This window comes from Lithobates pipiens, unplaced genomic scaffold (assembly GCF_037356315.1).
Source record: "Lithobates pipiens isolate NorthernLeopardFrog02 unplaced genomic scaffold, aLitPip1_a1.2 Scaffold_23, whole genome shotgun sequence".
NCBI lineage: Eukaryota > Metazoa > Chordata > Amphibia > Anura > Ranidae > Lithobates > Lithobates pipiens.
In genome coordinates this window covers 74913951-74929862 of record NW_027507785.1, presented here as the reverse complement: position 1 = coordinate 74929862, position 15912 = coordinate 74913951, and the positions used below count along the sequence as shown (strand labels likewise).

At 43.5% G+C, this 15912-nt stretch overlaps 1 protein-coding gene across 1 annotated transcript in view; it reads left to right on the top strand.

The window, feature by feature from the left end:
• Window positions 1-15912, top strand: part of CFAP20DC (CFAP20 domain containing) — a 490970-nt gene that overhangs the window by 228701 nt on the left and 246357 nt on the right. The window contains exon 13 of the mRNA XM_077451901.1: window positions 3500-3813. Within this exon, the coding sequence (XP_077308027.1) occupies window positions 3500-3813 (314 nt within the window). The remainder of the gene's footprint in view (window positions 1-3499; window positions 3814-15912) is intronic.

The following is a 15912-nucleotide window of genomic DNA, read 5'->3' as shown; positions in this document are numbered from 1 at the left end:
CTGTAAAAATGTCACTGGCAATGAAGGGGTTAACACTAGGAGCGATCAAGGGGTTAATTGTGTTCCCTAGTGTGTGTTCGAACTGAAGAGGGGATGGGACTTGCTAGGGGAAAAGATAGATCAGTGTTCATACCTTGTATGAACGCACGATCTGTCTCTTCTCCCCTCAGAGAACCGGGATCTCTGTGTTCACACACAGATCCCAGTTCTCGCCGTGCCACGAGCAACCACGGGAGCCTCGTGGTCATCGAGACTGCCAGGCACTTGCATCGGCTCCAGGGGCGAGCAGCGGGCATACGCCCCTAGCCCCTAGTGCCCACCAGAAGAAGCAATATAACACGACGGCCATGTTGCTGCAGTACAACTACAGCTGCTGGCCGGTAAGCGGTTAATTATTTCATCAGTGTGTGAATCACAAATGTCACCGAACAGTAATACAAAAATTTGGGAGGCTAACATCATTTTTATATATATCTTTAAAAGTACCAGTAGAAAAGTGTTTTCATTGCCAGCAGCTGCAAGGTGGGATCCGTGCTTTTTGTGGAGGGGACATACCCCCCCCCCCCCTCCCCCCAATGAGTCAGCATGTAAGCAGGGGGGTTTTAGTGGATGGGTAGGTGACATTTCCTTCATGTTCCTCGCCTCGTTTGGTGCAAAATGTGGGTTACATAGGCCTACCCTGGAGTGAGTTCTTCTGGGATACACTAGGCCAGTGATGGCGAACCTTGGCACCCCAGATGTTTTGGAACTACATTTCCCATGATTATCATGCACTCTGCAGTGTATTTGAGCATCATGGGAAATGTAGTTCCAAAACATCTGGAGTGCCAAGGTTAGCCATCACTGCACTAGGCTCTTAATGTAGGTCACTTTCCTGCACATGGGGTAACATTACTTGAAACAAATGAATGAACTTTCGTCAACCCTCTCAATGTTGACTTACACCACCACGGTCACTGTTGCATTTAGGAGGGACACGCAGAGCCAATGCCTTCTCCACCTGTCCAGCACATCTCCACTACTTCACTCCCAGTAACAGAATGGGGTCCCGTTGTGCCCCTAGGGCTCCATGTGTGCACTCACTTAACTCTTCTTTTTCCATACCTGTGCACAGGTACCTCTGATCTGCACCTGTCACATATACACACTTACGACAGGCTGCTAGAGAAACCTTTGTTACCCTTGGTAACCACTTGTATCTTCACACTGTATTAACTCTTCTCCAGCTTTCTTTATACCCCAAGGTGCTTAACTGACCCGAGCTGTAGGCTGTGTGTGCTGGATATTACATTACACCCCTTTAGTAACTTCAGACCAGGCAAGGACAAAATTCCAAAAACGTTACTGGAATTTCGCAGTATACAGAACAAAGTGCACAGTCTTTTCCTAACGTCCCCAATCCCTAACTCAGGCTTGGTAGCTGTCCCAGTATATCTGCACAGGATAAAGTTCATTAAGGCAGAGCTCCAGGACTGGTGTCATCAGGCGTTTTGTAGATCTCAGGGGTCCCATACTTTCTAGAAGGCTCTTTATCCGTTGGTATTCCAGACTCAGCAGCAGACTGATGGACTCTGGAAACAGCAACATATTTTACATTGTACGCAGCCCCGGATCGGACCGCTGTTCCATTTTCATACATGACAGGACCAGAGGGTTGAACCCAAAAAAGCCCATCAAGAAAGACCTGGAAAGCATATTAACTGGAGTAGCGTTAAATTTAACCTGCTTATAAGCAAAGCACATGCTCCATGCTGATTGGGATGCTCTAGCTGTGACTCAGCAGGTGGCTTATCAGACATTTGCAGAGAGATTGTGGCTTTCAAACACAGAGCAAGGGTTCTCGTCTGTTACATGCTGGCAGGGACAGGCTTTTCTATTCAAGCTGTGGCTGCTTTCTAAAGAAAGCAAAGAGTAAGACTTTAACGACTTCAGCCCCGGAAGGATTTACCCCCTTCCAGACAAGCCCTTTTTTGCGTTACGGCACTGCGTCGTTTTAACTGACAATTGAGCGGTTGTGCGACGTTGCACCCAAACAAAATCAAACAAAACCGTCCTTTTTTTCCCACAAATAGAGCTTTCTTTTGGTGGTATTTGATCACCTGTACAGTTTTTATTTTTTGCTCTATAAACAAAAAAAGAGCGACAATTTTGAAAAAAAAGTAATATTTTTTACTTTTTCTAATAATATCCCCCAAAAATATATAAAAAAACGAAATTTCTTCCACAGTTTAGGCCAATATGTATTCTACATATTTTTGGTTAAAAAAAAATTGCAATAAGCGTTTATTGGTTTGCATAAAAGTTATCGCATCTACAAAATAGGGGATAGATTTATGTAATTTTTATTAATTTTTTTTGTTTATTAGTAATGGCGGCGATCTGCGATTTTTATCATGACTGCGACATTCAGATCAGACACTTTTGACACTATTTTGGGACCATTGGCATTTATACAGCGATCAGTGCTATAGAAATGCACTAATTACTTTGTAGATGTCCCTAGCAGGGAAGGGGTTAAACACTAGGGGGGGATCAAGGGATTAACTGTATTCCCTTAGCATTTTCTAACTGTAGAAGGGGTGGGCTCACTAGAACATGATAGAGATCACTGCTCCCGATCACTGGGAGCAGTAGATCCCTGTCATGTTGCTAGGCAGAACAGGGAAATGCCTTGTGTACATAGGTATCTCCCCGCTCTGTGCCACGATCGTAGGCCACCGGCGGACATCAAGTCCGCAGGACCTGCGGGCACACTCCCAGGGCACGTGCCTGCTATCTGCGGATGACGCAGTGATATATGGGTATGTTGTTTTACGCACCTGTGCCACTTCGCCGACGTATATCTGCGTGAGCAGGTCGGCAAGTGGTTAAACACGTTTTGTTCGGATCCACAAATTTTAATTGAATGTTCAATTGGGCCTTAAAGCTGAACTCCAAGCATGCATCTAATGCATAGTTGAAATAAAACATATAGAAACTGTTTTGACTGATAAAAAATTTGTAATTCTGTGCTGCTTGTCTTGTGACCTTGACACCCCTGCCAGACATTGAGATCCCTAAACAAGTACAGGGATGATTCATCACTTTGCTTTCTCCTTCTGTCAGCATGCAGCACACCTGACTGGTGCTTATGGCAGCCCTTACCTCTCCCAGCCTGAGTGGTGATGGGAAGGGCATTACAAATGGCTCATATGAGCAGAGATTAAGGTACTGACACTAGTTGCATAAAACACTTAATCATATTTTTAAATGAACACATTAGGTTGCATTATTTGGTGTTTTTAGTTGCCGTGAGTTCAGCTTTTAAAAATAAAGATTAGCTGGAGACAAAACAGAGCTGATTCACCATCTGTTAAATAACTGCTTGCTGCTGCATATACACACAAATACAAGCTATAGATTGGCGTTCTCTTGTGTATCACACTTGAGAAGCCAAAAATGTGCTAATTATACCCAATTGTTATGAGGATTATCACCTTTCATGTGCTTTATCTTCCAGATGAGTGGGTATTTCCTGACGCTTCCCAAGAAGAAGAATCCATACTGTCTAATACCCAACATCAAACAAACATCAGTCTCAGCTGTCACCCGCTGGCAGATAGCAGCCAAAATGACACCAGCTATCCTGTAGATGGGGCCCCTGAGGACCCACATGAAGTATCCCCCACTTCCTCAATGATTTGTACAACATCTCATGGGAAACTTCAGGACTTTCAGATTTCCAGAGACGTCATCTCTCCAGACCTCCTGGAACATGACGGACGAGGAGCACAAATGGAGGACGATTTCTATGGAAGTGACAGCAGCCATGAGGTACATTGGTTATGTAATCGTAAAAGGCATGGTTGTGTAGTGTAAGAAAAGTAATCTGGTCTTGTACTAAAAACAAACTGAGTGCAGAGCCTGACGTCTACTAGGATTCCTAACGTACCTAGCTTATTGAAACATCAGTCCATTCAAATGTGATATTTTATTTATTACAGGTATGTATATAGCCATACCTCCCAACATTTTTAGATGGGAATTAGGGACACCTACTAGCAAATGTATGTAGGCAATTAACTTCTTGCCACCAGCACTATAGGCGAAAGACGGCTACATCGCAGGCCTTAATTGCCGGAAGGGCGTCCATAGATGTCCTCCTGAGCATGCGCTATCTGTGTGTCCCTGCAGGTCGGGCGCAGTGCACTCTGTGATCACTGAGTCTATGAGATACTGGCCCCTTACCAAGTGATCAGCTGTCAGCCAATGACAGCTGATCATGTGATGTAAACAGAAGATCTGTAATCTGTATTTTTTTTTCCCTCGCGCTGTCAGCGTGAGGGGAAACAAAAGCTGACCACCGGCTTCTGTCAGAGGTCCCTCACACAGACAGCTGCTGCTGCTGCCTCATCTTGACCTACCAGTGCCACCTGTCAGTACCTACCAGTGCCACCTATCGATGCCCACCATGCCACCTACCTGGGCCACCAGTGCCACCTATCAATGACTACCAGTACTGCCAATCAATGCTCATTGCCCCTGATCAGTACTGCCTATCAGTGCCACCTACCAGTGCCACCTATCAGTGCCGCTTATCAGTGCCACCTATCAGTGTCCATCAGTGCAGCCTCATCAGCGCACATCAATGAAGTAGAAAAATTACTTGTTTTCAAAATTTTATAACAAACTATGAAACATTCAAAATTTTCAGTCTTTTTTCATTTTTTTTTTTAGCAAATAAAAAAACTCTGCAGTGATTAAATACCACCAAAAGAAAGCTTGATTTGTATAAAAAAATGATCAAAATGTAATTTGGGTACAGTGTTGCATGACTGTGCAATTGTCATTCAAAGTGTGACAGCGCTGAAAGCTGAAAATTGGTCTAGGCAGGAAGGGGGTTTAAGTGCCCAGTAAGTGATTAAAGCATATCTTCACCCTGTTTGAAAAAAAACCTAAACGTCAGCAGCTACAAATACTTTAGCTGCTGACTTTTAATAAAAGGACACTTACCTGTCCAGGGGTCTAGCGCTCTGCTCACCCAAACCGGTTCTGTGAGGAGCTGGCTGTGATTCCCTGCAGCTTCAGTAGAACTTTCCCTTTAGTCTTTAGGGTGATTTTCCGCTTTAACACTTCAAGACGTTCCCAATAACAGCAAAACTTTACTTTTTTTGGGGTTCAGGTCCACTTTAAGAGATTCATTAATGGGGTTTGCGTTATGGCATTTTGTTACATCATGACATTTGTATTGTCTGACACTTCTACCCTTCTATACCTCCAAACCCTTCCCCCCCATTAAACCAGACCAGACTGAGTTTGGAGTAAATGGCCAACGGCCTTGATTTATTAACCAAAATGTATAAATAACAAATATAAACTTTTATAAATAACTTTTAATAATAACACCTTGTAAACTTTCCCTTTAACACTGGAACATGGGTCCTTAGCATATCAAGGACCCTACTGGTCACTGCACCATCTATTTTACCTCTTGACCTCCAGACGGTATCCCCTGTCTCGGAGGCTAAACCCAAACCAAGCAGTGACCCACCCCTTTTCTCCTCCGGTTACCCCCTTGTAACCAGGAAGTACATCAACAACCATCCCCATCCCCCTGGATGGGTACAACCTAATTACCACTAAACTGACCCCCCAAACAACCAGCACACCCCTACACTAACATCCTACCAAACCCCAGGGGAGGGTGGGTGGGAATCGCTTCCTCCTCCGCTCCACGAGTGGCCTAGCTTCCGCTCGGCTTCCCGCTGGACGCATAGGCTCCGCCCCCTGCTGGCCCCGCCTCCCGACTTCTTAAAGCGGCCCGTGCGATCTATTAAAAGCGGCGACAGTGCATGCAAACGAAATGTCATGCTGTCCCTCCGCTTAGCAGCCTACGGCTGCTGCTCCGTGCCTCTCTTTCTTTTTGTTTGAATTGAATTGCTTTTTTTATTTTAGCAAATTGGCTAATCTTTATAGCAGGGAATGGTTTAGTGCAGCATGGTGTACTTTGCCTGTACTAGATATTAAAATGCAGGTTTCAGCATTCCCCAAGTATGACGCAAAGACATTAGCACAGATGAGTATGGCCCAGAGCTTGTTCATTGATCGAACTGTGCAGATGTGCTATTAGAGAACACAGCATTTTTTTCTCCATCATCTGTCATTTCGAAGAGCTACTCAACATTCCAGAGTCATTTGTTATATATGGACAAACCTTTCAATGATTTATTTGTTTATGATCAATGACATCTGCGCAGAGTCCCCTCTAAATCATGTTCATGTCACTTATGTAGGCGGGAACATGGACATTACTTACAAAGCAGCATGAATCATCGCTGTACTGTACAAGATAGCCATAAATTAACTCTGATTATTTGAAATTATATAACAGGTCGGTAAAAGCAATATTTGGTGTAAAGGTTATTGTGGTTGTTTGAGTCGGTTTTAGAAATACTCTTTAAAGATTGCTAAAGGTGTCTACAGACATTCTTAGCCCTTGTACACACGGTCTGAGAATCCGTCGGAATGTGTCCTATCGTACCGTGTTGTCGGATAATCCGACTGTGTGTGGTATGCATCGGACTGATTCCGTCGGAATATCCATCGGACCCAATTTTCCAACTTGTTGGAAATATTTTCCGACCAACTGGTTCGATCGGACATACTCCAATCATGTGTAGAGAATTCCGATCGGACAAAGTGCCACGCATGCTCAGATCAAATTCCTACATCAAAGCTATTGGCTACTAGCCTGAACGTAGTCCCATCGTAACGAAATTACGTCATCACGTTCTGCATGATCGGATTTTTCGACAACTTAGTCCGACCGTGTGTATGCAACAGTTTCGGTCAAGATCCGACGGACAAAATCCGACGGACAAAATCCGACGGATTTGGTTGTCGAAATCTCCGACCGTGTGTACAAGGGCTAAGAGTATTTTTATACAGTCCAACTGGTTACAGTCATATCTTGTTAAAGAAAAAAATGCTATAATTTTAAGAACACTGAAAGCTGCTAAAGGGTATTAAATGCGTGTGCTCAAAGGTCAGCCATTTTACCCAAATGCAGGGCTTTTCTTATCAGGCAAATCTTGTGGGTGGGGCCTACTCACTCTGCATGTGGCGATACCTTTCACACGAATCACGCTCATCAATACCTTGTACCAGGCTGAGACTACAGTCATGTAAAGAATCTAACATTAATGCAATTCTCCGACTTAGAAATGAGCTTCCACTGTGTGCAGCAATAAAATACAGAGTTTCTCTGAAAAGTGACTTGTCCTATGTAACTGTACACTGTAACTGTATGTCTGCATTAGGAGGGACACGCTGAGCCTACGTCCACTCCACCAGTCCAGTCCATACCTCTGTTACCTTTGGGGATCTGCCACTTTACCAGGTACCACACTAAGACCCCTTTCACACGCTTTGCAGGTGCTACAGCCCTAAAAACAGCGCCTGCAAAGCGCCCTGAAACAGCTGCTGCTGTCTCTCCAATGTGAAAGCCCCGAGGGCTTTCACACTGGAGCAGTGCGCTTGCAGGACGCTAAAAAAAGTCCTGCTAGCAGCATCTTTGGAGCAGTGTATACACCGCTCCTTCACTGCTCCTGCCCATTGAAATCAATGGGGCAGCACGGCTATACCGCCAGCATAGCGCTGCTGTAGCAGTGCTTTGCGGTGGTTTTTGACCCTTTCTCGGCCACTAGCGGGGGTTAAAACAGCCCCAGCTAGAAGCCAAATAGCGCAGTTAAAACTATGGTAAAGCGACACTAAAAATAGTGCTGCTTTACCGCTGACGCCCGGCAGCCGGCAGTGTGAAAGGGGTCTTAACGACTGGTTGCTTGTAGCTTGTTCCTTCACTTGGTTACCAATAGCAACTACACTCCTCCACTTGTGTCCTGCCAAGCTAATTCTCTTGTAGTAGTGTCCCTTCCTACCCCATAGTGCAAGTGCATTACCTTACATTTTTCAATGTTAAACTTCATTTGCGATGCAGTAGCCCACCCCATTCATTTATTCAGTTCCTTTTGTAAAGTTTCTATATCCTGCTGTCTTATTGCCCTACATATTTGTGTGTCAGCAAACACTGAGTTCGATCTATTTATCCCATCCTCAATATCATTTATAAATAAATTAAACAGAATTGGCTGGTGGAACAGCTAACTATACGCACATTTCTAACCTGCCTACAAGCTTTAGCTTGCCATTCCTGCTTCCACACTATTCTCTATTAGCTAGTGCGGCAGCCCATTGTAGTGACAAGCTGATGAGAATATGTGGCTAAGGCAAAAGGGGGCATAGTGGGTGCCAGCACTACATACTAGTGCAGATTTTTTTATTCTTAAAGTGGTTGTATAGTCATTTTTTTTTTTTTTTACTTTTACCTACAGGTAAGCCTATCATAAGGCTTACCTGTAGGTAAAATTAATATCTCCTAAACCGTACAGCCGCTGATGTCATGTGGTGTATATGTGCTGTTAAGGCCCTGCAGAAATGCCAGACCTTTCCGGGAAAAAGAAGAGTAAGGTATCACGGCTTCGGCCACTCACAACGCCAGAGTCGCTATATCCGGAAGACATGAGGAGGCAACATTTCAGCTCCCTCGGCGTGGATCCGGTGATATACCGGCGCCTCATTCTAAGGTGAGTATTTCATAATGAGCTAGCTCATTATGCCTTTGCCTTGCAGGTTTTTTTTTGTAGCACTAACCCCCGGAGGAGCTGCTGGTTTTATTGGGCTTACCATTACCTTCTTGACTGCCTCTCCATCTAGGGATTCCCGTGGCAGATATCCCAAAGAAATGTGGAAACTGACACTGAATCTTCTTTTGGATTATTTATATGAAACAGAAACAGAGTCTCTCAATGAAGGGTAGAGGGTTAGGAGTAAGTTCAGGTACTTTAGACTGCAAAAAATGGAAAGTCTCTTATAGAAAAATCCAGAGAATAGCAACTATTTCACAAATGGATTTTACAACCCCTGGATAGACTTCCTCTCACCAGGCCTAGCAGCCGGTAGCGTGTTAATTAAAGTCTCTGCCACAGACTTATGATGTACACTTGAGCGTAGGATATTTGACAAAGTCTCTGCCACAGACTTGTGATGTATACTTGAGCATAGGATGTTTGACAAAGTCTCTGCCACAGACTTGTGCGTTACTGAGGGACATAGACAAATTTAAAGAGCTATCATATGGTACCAGTATCTCTCAGCTGATCCGGCGATACCGTATGAGTGTAGATCTAGGCTGTGTCCTTCAACTAAGCCTCCAGGTTCCTTCAGAGAAGCCAGCCTTGTGCAAAGCCTTCTCCTGAAAAGTCCTCCCCTGGAGTTTTTCCAGTTGCTGGGCCTCTCCATTCAGATGAGATGGCACTGGACCACCTTTGGATCAACAGGTCCCTAAATCCATTCAGGCCTGTCCCTGCAGTTGCGCTGCCCTAGGCAAGCCAGCCCGAGACTCGAAATGCATGGTTCCGCACCCCAGGTCAGGAGGACCACCGAAACCGAACAGGCAGAAAATAATTTCCGGAACCCCAAAGCACGTGATGTCGGTACCTTAAATACCATCTCCCAGAATGCACAGCAGGAGAACACTCCCACTGGGCTGGTTCTGAGAGAACAGTGGCATTCAATACACCCAGCTAAACTGCGTTATTACTCTTGCCGGTAGTGACAGCGACACCTGCGGTCAAGGAGAACCCAGTGCAACCCAGCTGGACTGGTACTGAAACCAGAAATTTACAAAATTATCCCCAAAACCCAACTGTGGTTTCAGGAAAATTTACTTTGAAAAACATATAGTGCCTGCTCGTCAGGAGCCAGCGCTACATAAAAAAAATGGAGCGGGTTTACTACCGCTTTTAAGCTGACCATCGACTGAGAATTTCATCAAGAACTGGCCGGAATTTGTTTTGTGGGTGGCTCTGTCAGACCCTTCTGTCCCCCATCTTTCTAATGAAAGATCCCCCTACCTTCCCAAAGCAGCTTAGCAAATAGTGAGAAGAGTTAGGTCCTATTCACCCCTAAGCATTTTGTAGTGTGAGGCTAGAAACTTCAAAACACTGGAGGGGAAAAATTATTCTCTATGGAGTTGCTTCCCATCTCCTCTACAAGTCGCCTGAAGCTCAAAAACATTCTGGAGCTTTTTTTGTAGCTCGAATCAGACAGATTGGTGCATTTTTGACGTTTTTTTGTTGCATAAAAATGCATGGAAACATTTGCTTTAAGCACTTTTGAGCATTTTAGTGCATTTTGTCATGTGTTTTTGAGCCTTTTTCTGCTCAAATGCAATAATTAAATGAAAATAAACAAATAATACATTTAAAAAATAAAAAATAAAAAAATAAACAACTCTAACCCCAACCCTTAACTCTAATATTAACCCCCAACCCTAATCCTAAACCCTAACCCTAACCCTAAAGCCGCGTACACACGGGCGGATTGTATGGCCTACTTAGTCCGTCATACAATCCGACGGACAGTCCGTCATACTTTCGAATGAACGGACTTGACCACACACGGATGTACAAACAGTCCATCGAAAGCTTGCGCGATGACGTGTACAGCACGTACGACGGGCCTAGAAATAGGAAGTCCAATACACAGCAATGCAACCTTTCGCCGTGTAAATCCTTTCTGAGCATGCGCCATTCTTAGTCCGTCGAACTAGCCTACTCACGAGCGGATTGTCTGCTGAAACCAAAGTATGACGGACAGTATTACGGAAATTCCGAAATACTTAGTACGCCAGACTGCACGCTGAAAAAGTCCGCTGAAGCCCACACACGAGTGGACTGTCCGCTGAAATGTGTTTCGATGGACTAAGTTGGCCATACAATCCGCCCGTGTGTACGTGGCTTCATATTAACCGCAAACCTTAACCCCTAACCCTAAACGTAACCCCTAACCTAACAAAATAACTAAATAAGTAATAAGCAAATAAATAAATAATAAATAAACCCCTAACCTTTAAACCCTAACCCTTAACCCCTTACAAAAAAAAGTAAAAAAAAAAAGGTAATAAATAATAATAATAAAATAAATAAATAAAAGCGGATGAAAAAGCTAAAAAAAAACATAGTAATAAATGATGAAACAGATAGTATTTTTCTCTATTGGCTTAAAGCCAAACGTTTTAAAAACACTATACACAAATGTTCAAGAAAGCCTGAAAAAATGCTCAAAAACACGACTCTCAGGTGTGAATGCCGAATAAAAGCAAGAAAGGTATTGCGGTATCTCAGGTGCATTCAATGTTTACCAGAACCCCAAACAGGTTTTGGGGTTCTGGTAAACAGCACCAACTGTAGATGTAAAACTGAGCAGCTACTCTATTTGTAATTCAAGACTTTGTTTTCAGGTTTTGCTACAGTCTATCTTTAACATGGAAACTCTTTCAAAACACACCCCAATACTCTATAACTCTATTTGAGACTTCTTTCCCAGTCAAAAAGACCTGCAATCTAATAGACTGCACTGCAGCAAAGCTCATTACACGTCAATATCATTTTATAATTTCCGTCTGAATACCAGCGTGACAGTGTCTTCAATGCTTTATGCATACCGGATTCCCATTTTCAAATCCAGTCACAGCTACTGATACTTATATTTTCTATGGCAATTAAGTTGGTAGACAGACTGATTAAATAAATGATTGAGTAATGTAACGTTGATTTCTGTCTAATAAATTCAATAACCTTGCATACTGCAGTCCATCATGTTTCCATTTTTTTCTACACACCCCACAAGTTTGCTGTTTCATTGCTCATATTACCCAAATGTCTGTAAGAAGTACATACACTCCCTGGACAATATTAAATCTAGCATTGTAGTGTTTTTAGGTTGTACCTGGATTTATGTCTATACCATAATGGTTTATTCGTAATACAGAAATTGTTTTGAATATAAGCTACACGCTCAGTGACTTCCTAATTGGGTATACCAAGGACAAGCAGAGAACTTTTCAGAGGTGATCTAGGACTTATTGTTAAAGTATAAATGCTTTACTACAGCATGTACTCAACACACCACATCATTCGCCCCAATACACAGAACACCGTACACCCCAATGCACACAGCACCATGTACTTCAAAACTCACAACCCAGTACTTAAAACACCATGCACCCCAGTAGCCTCAGCACCATGCACCCCCGATACATCGCCATGCAAACCAAAGTAGACAGCACCATGGACCCAAATACCCAAAGCACCATGCACCCCAATACTCAAAGGCACCCTCTTAGGCATACCAATACCCCCAGCACTATGCACCCTAATGCACACCGCACCCTTCCAAACATCACATACATCCATAGGATGTAATACCTCTGAGCTTATGTGTGTGGCTCAGCAGGCTGCAGGGAGTTCTTAGCTCAGCAAAGTTCATTCTTCCATGGCTCATCACTCATGAGAAGCTCTGCTCACTTCTTCCACATTGCTACCCATCCCACTCCAGCCCTGTCATGTGCTGTCACACATACCCTTTACAGGGGAAAGACAGGACCCACTGTACTGTAGCCACAGGGATAGAATGTGAGGGCCCCCGCAAACCTCCTAACATGGCCCTGACTGTGACTGAAAGGCTCTGACTGCCCCTGAAAGGGCAGGTTCTTAAGCACCCACAGCCTCCCCTCTGCATCTTCCTGAGGTATTTCTATCTAAAAATGGCCCACAGAACAGCCTGATTTCTTACATTTCTTTAGAGATGTTTGCCCCTGCTGACTCAATAGCATCACCATCACTGTAGTTAAATTATGGCCTACAGTAAAGCAGTTCACTGAGTGTGTGAGCACATAAGTAGTATTTTTTTAACTGTTAGCTCTATGGCTAGTTTAAAGAGGAAGTGAACTCTCCCTACTCTGATGCTTCTTTTCATTTAGTCCATTATAATAAGTAATTATCAAACTATAGACACTGTAATCCAAACGCAAATTACTTACTGTTTAAATAAACTTGAAAAAACTTGTTTCCAGGAGTAAGGCAGCGCCATCTTAAGTATTGTTTTCTGAGTCCACAGTGGAGTGTATTTCTGCCCTTACATTGTGCAATTCCTGTACTGTTAACCAAGCCTCCTTCTCATTCCAACGTTTCTATGGCAACCCTGCTTCCCTGCTCATAGCTGACTTGTTTTATTTCATAGTATTTATTTGTGCCGATTATCTAGTGTTTGCCTATGTCAGTCTTATCAGCTTCAGCTGATAAGACTGCAGTAATGCTGTCCGATGCCTTTTTTCCACTCCATGTAATGTCACATGATCACATGGGGTGTAGGAGGAAGCTCTCTGAGTGATTATGCAGTCTTGTGGGATGTCAGTGTTGTGCAGTAGGAAGTCCTGATAATAGATAGACAAGCACACAGAGTGTGCCGTAAATCAGGGGAGATCTGGGCATGCTCAGTGACATCATTCTAAAGAACAAAAAGGATTACAACAATACTATATAAGTAAGGAAATATCTACAAGCAGTGTTCATTAGGGTTTTCTATGCTGATTTACATGGGACAAAGTTGTGGGGGAGAGTTTACAACCACTTTAAGGCCAGACATTAGAGGTGGTACATACTCGTTTGCAGTGCCTTCAGAGTTCACAATCTAAAGGGAGCTCATGAGTGCCCCATAAATTTGGCATATCAACAGATTCACCTTCTACGGTAAGTGGAGGTGAGGAACAGGAGACGTTGCCTGTACCAGCTGATCAGCAGGATCAATAGCAGCAGGCTTTCCACTGTTCTGAATCAGCAGGCAGCATTCAGGTTTGGGTGTTCCCCACAAAATTGTCATACCAATCAAGCAAAAAAAGGCTGATCAGCTGTGATCTCATGTCTATGGGTACCATTGTATTTCACAATAATATGTTTAATGAGCAAAATTTAGCCTAGTAACTTTTTTTTGCCCATAAAGCAAAGAATGTCTAAACCAGGAATCTTCAAACTATGGCCCTCCAGCTGTTGCAGAACATTCACAGACATTACTAGGCATGGTGGGAATTGTAGTTCCTGAACAACTGGAGGGCCGTAGTTTGAAGACCCCTGGTCTAAACTATTAAATGTACAAGTCTTCAGAATGGATTCCCTCTGTCACACAGAACACTGTACTGTATTAGCACTTGTAAATTATGCATGCAGAAAAGCACTGGAAGTTCTATGCCTAAGTGTGTATTTTTTTATCAAGGTACATTTATTTACATAATCAACACAGCTTTCAAGATATTATTGAACATGTAAAACCAGAAAAAAATATTGTTCCACCTCCCCATTCATCTTGTGCTTTGAACTGTTTGTTGGGCAACATTGTAAGATCCCTAATTATTAACTGAGACTAATTAAACGCTAAATAGCAATACTTAATTACCATCAGGTAAGATATTTAGTCATTCAATTCCGTTCTTCTCCCCTGCATATAAGATGACAAAAAGTTATTACACCAAAGATGCACATGACCATTTCAGCTAAACGTATCTAGTAGAATGTCTTTGGTAGGGGCTGCTGGAGAAACCCCCCCCCCCCCAGCTAATCCACAGAGACATATACCTCCCATAATAGATTGCTCCCAAGGCAGACACAAACAATAGAACAATGGGATAAAAGACACATCTCAAACGATCTAGTAAAGAGTCTACAACAGTATATGAGACAATATACAATATATACACAATATTCCAGTGTGGTTGTAAAGTGAGTCTGACTAGTGCAGATCAGACTGGGGTTCTCTGTCACCCTGTGCCCCTAATAGACGCAGGGAGATTTACACATAGGAGGGGCCGGGGGAGCTGGAGAAGGAGTTTCCAAAGCTCTCAAAAAGTAAACTGGGTTCCACAAGCTCCCCTCCCATCCCATTAGTACCAGGTCGCGGTCCTCAGGAGGTGAGCAAGCCAGGGTCCATTAGCAGATAAGCAGGTAAGGATCAATCAGAAGCATAGTCAGTAAACAAGCCATAGGTCAGTAACGAGTAGTTGCAGGTTGGGGTCAGGCAGAAGTATAGTCGAGGAACAAGCTGAGGGTCAATAATGAGTAGTAGCAAAATGAGGAAGCAGTAGGGAAGACGAGAGTGACATATTGGCTGAAGAGAGCCCAATAATCTGGCAAACAGGAAGGGCAGAGATATGGCTTAAATCAGGAAGTTCATGGGAGGAGCAAAGAGTACAAGGTTCAGTAGAAATTACGGCACAAGGCAGGGTTGTCCAATAAATCAGACAGGGTACTATAGAGCATCTTAGGTAGCTCAGTGAGAAGAGCTATTCCCAGACACAGAGGTCCCAGGTTCAAGTCCAGGACCTGACAGTAACTGTTTTGAAACCATTAAGTTGATGGGTGTAGTTCTGCTTTAAACAAGTTACAACAGTTCTTGCATTGCTGATGGGAGGAAGTGAGAGAGAGGCCTGTGCCCTAGTAGTGGACAGAACAAAGTCCTGGTATTCCTCCTCCAGTCTTACCCCCCAAGCGGGAGAGGTCCTTAGACTTCCACCCCAAAGGTAAAGCTCATGTAAAACTGCTTCCTGGCTACACCATCCTTATAGACAGGTCCAAGATGTGAAATACTGCTTCCTACTACAAACAGACTTAAGGTTCGCTACACTAACCTGCCAATCTACCTATATAGTCCTCCAGGAACTTCCCAGACTGGCAGGGTACAGTTGGCAGGCATCCTAAGACAGGGTGTTATCTGAAAGGGTTTATTAAAGTTGCTGCAAAAATGGCAAAAACTTAACACCATCAAATACAGACATCTTGTGGTGGCTTATAGAAGCTACAACAGAAATCTCTACAGTAATCCCATACACTGCTATTATATAAAAGACCAATAGAAGGACCTATGTAGCTGAAGTAAACAGGATAGCACTCTACCACTCTTTAACACATAAATTTCATGTGGATGAGAGCAGAGCCCTTCTAATAATATATACTAGTAGCATTTACCTTATTTATCCGCGTATAA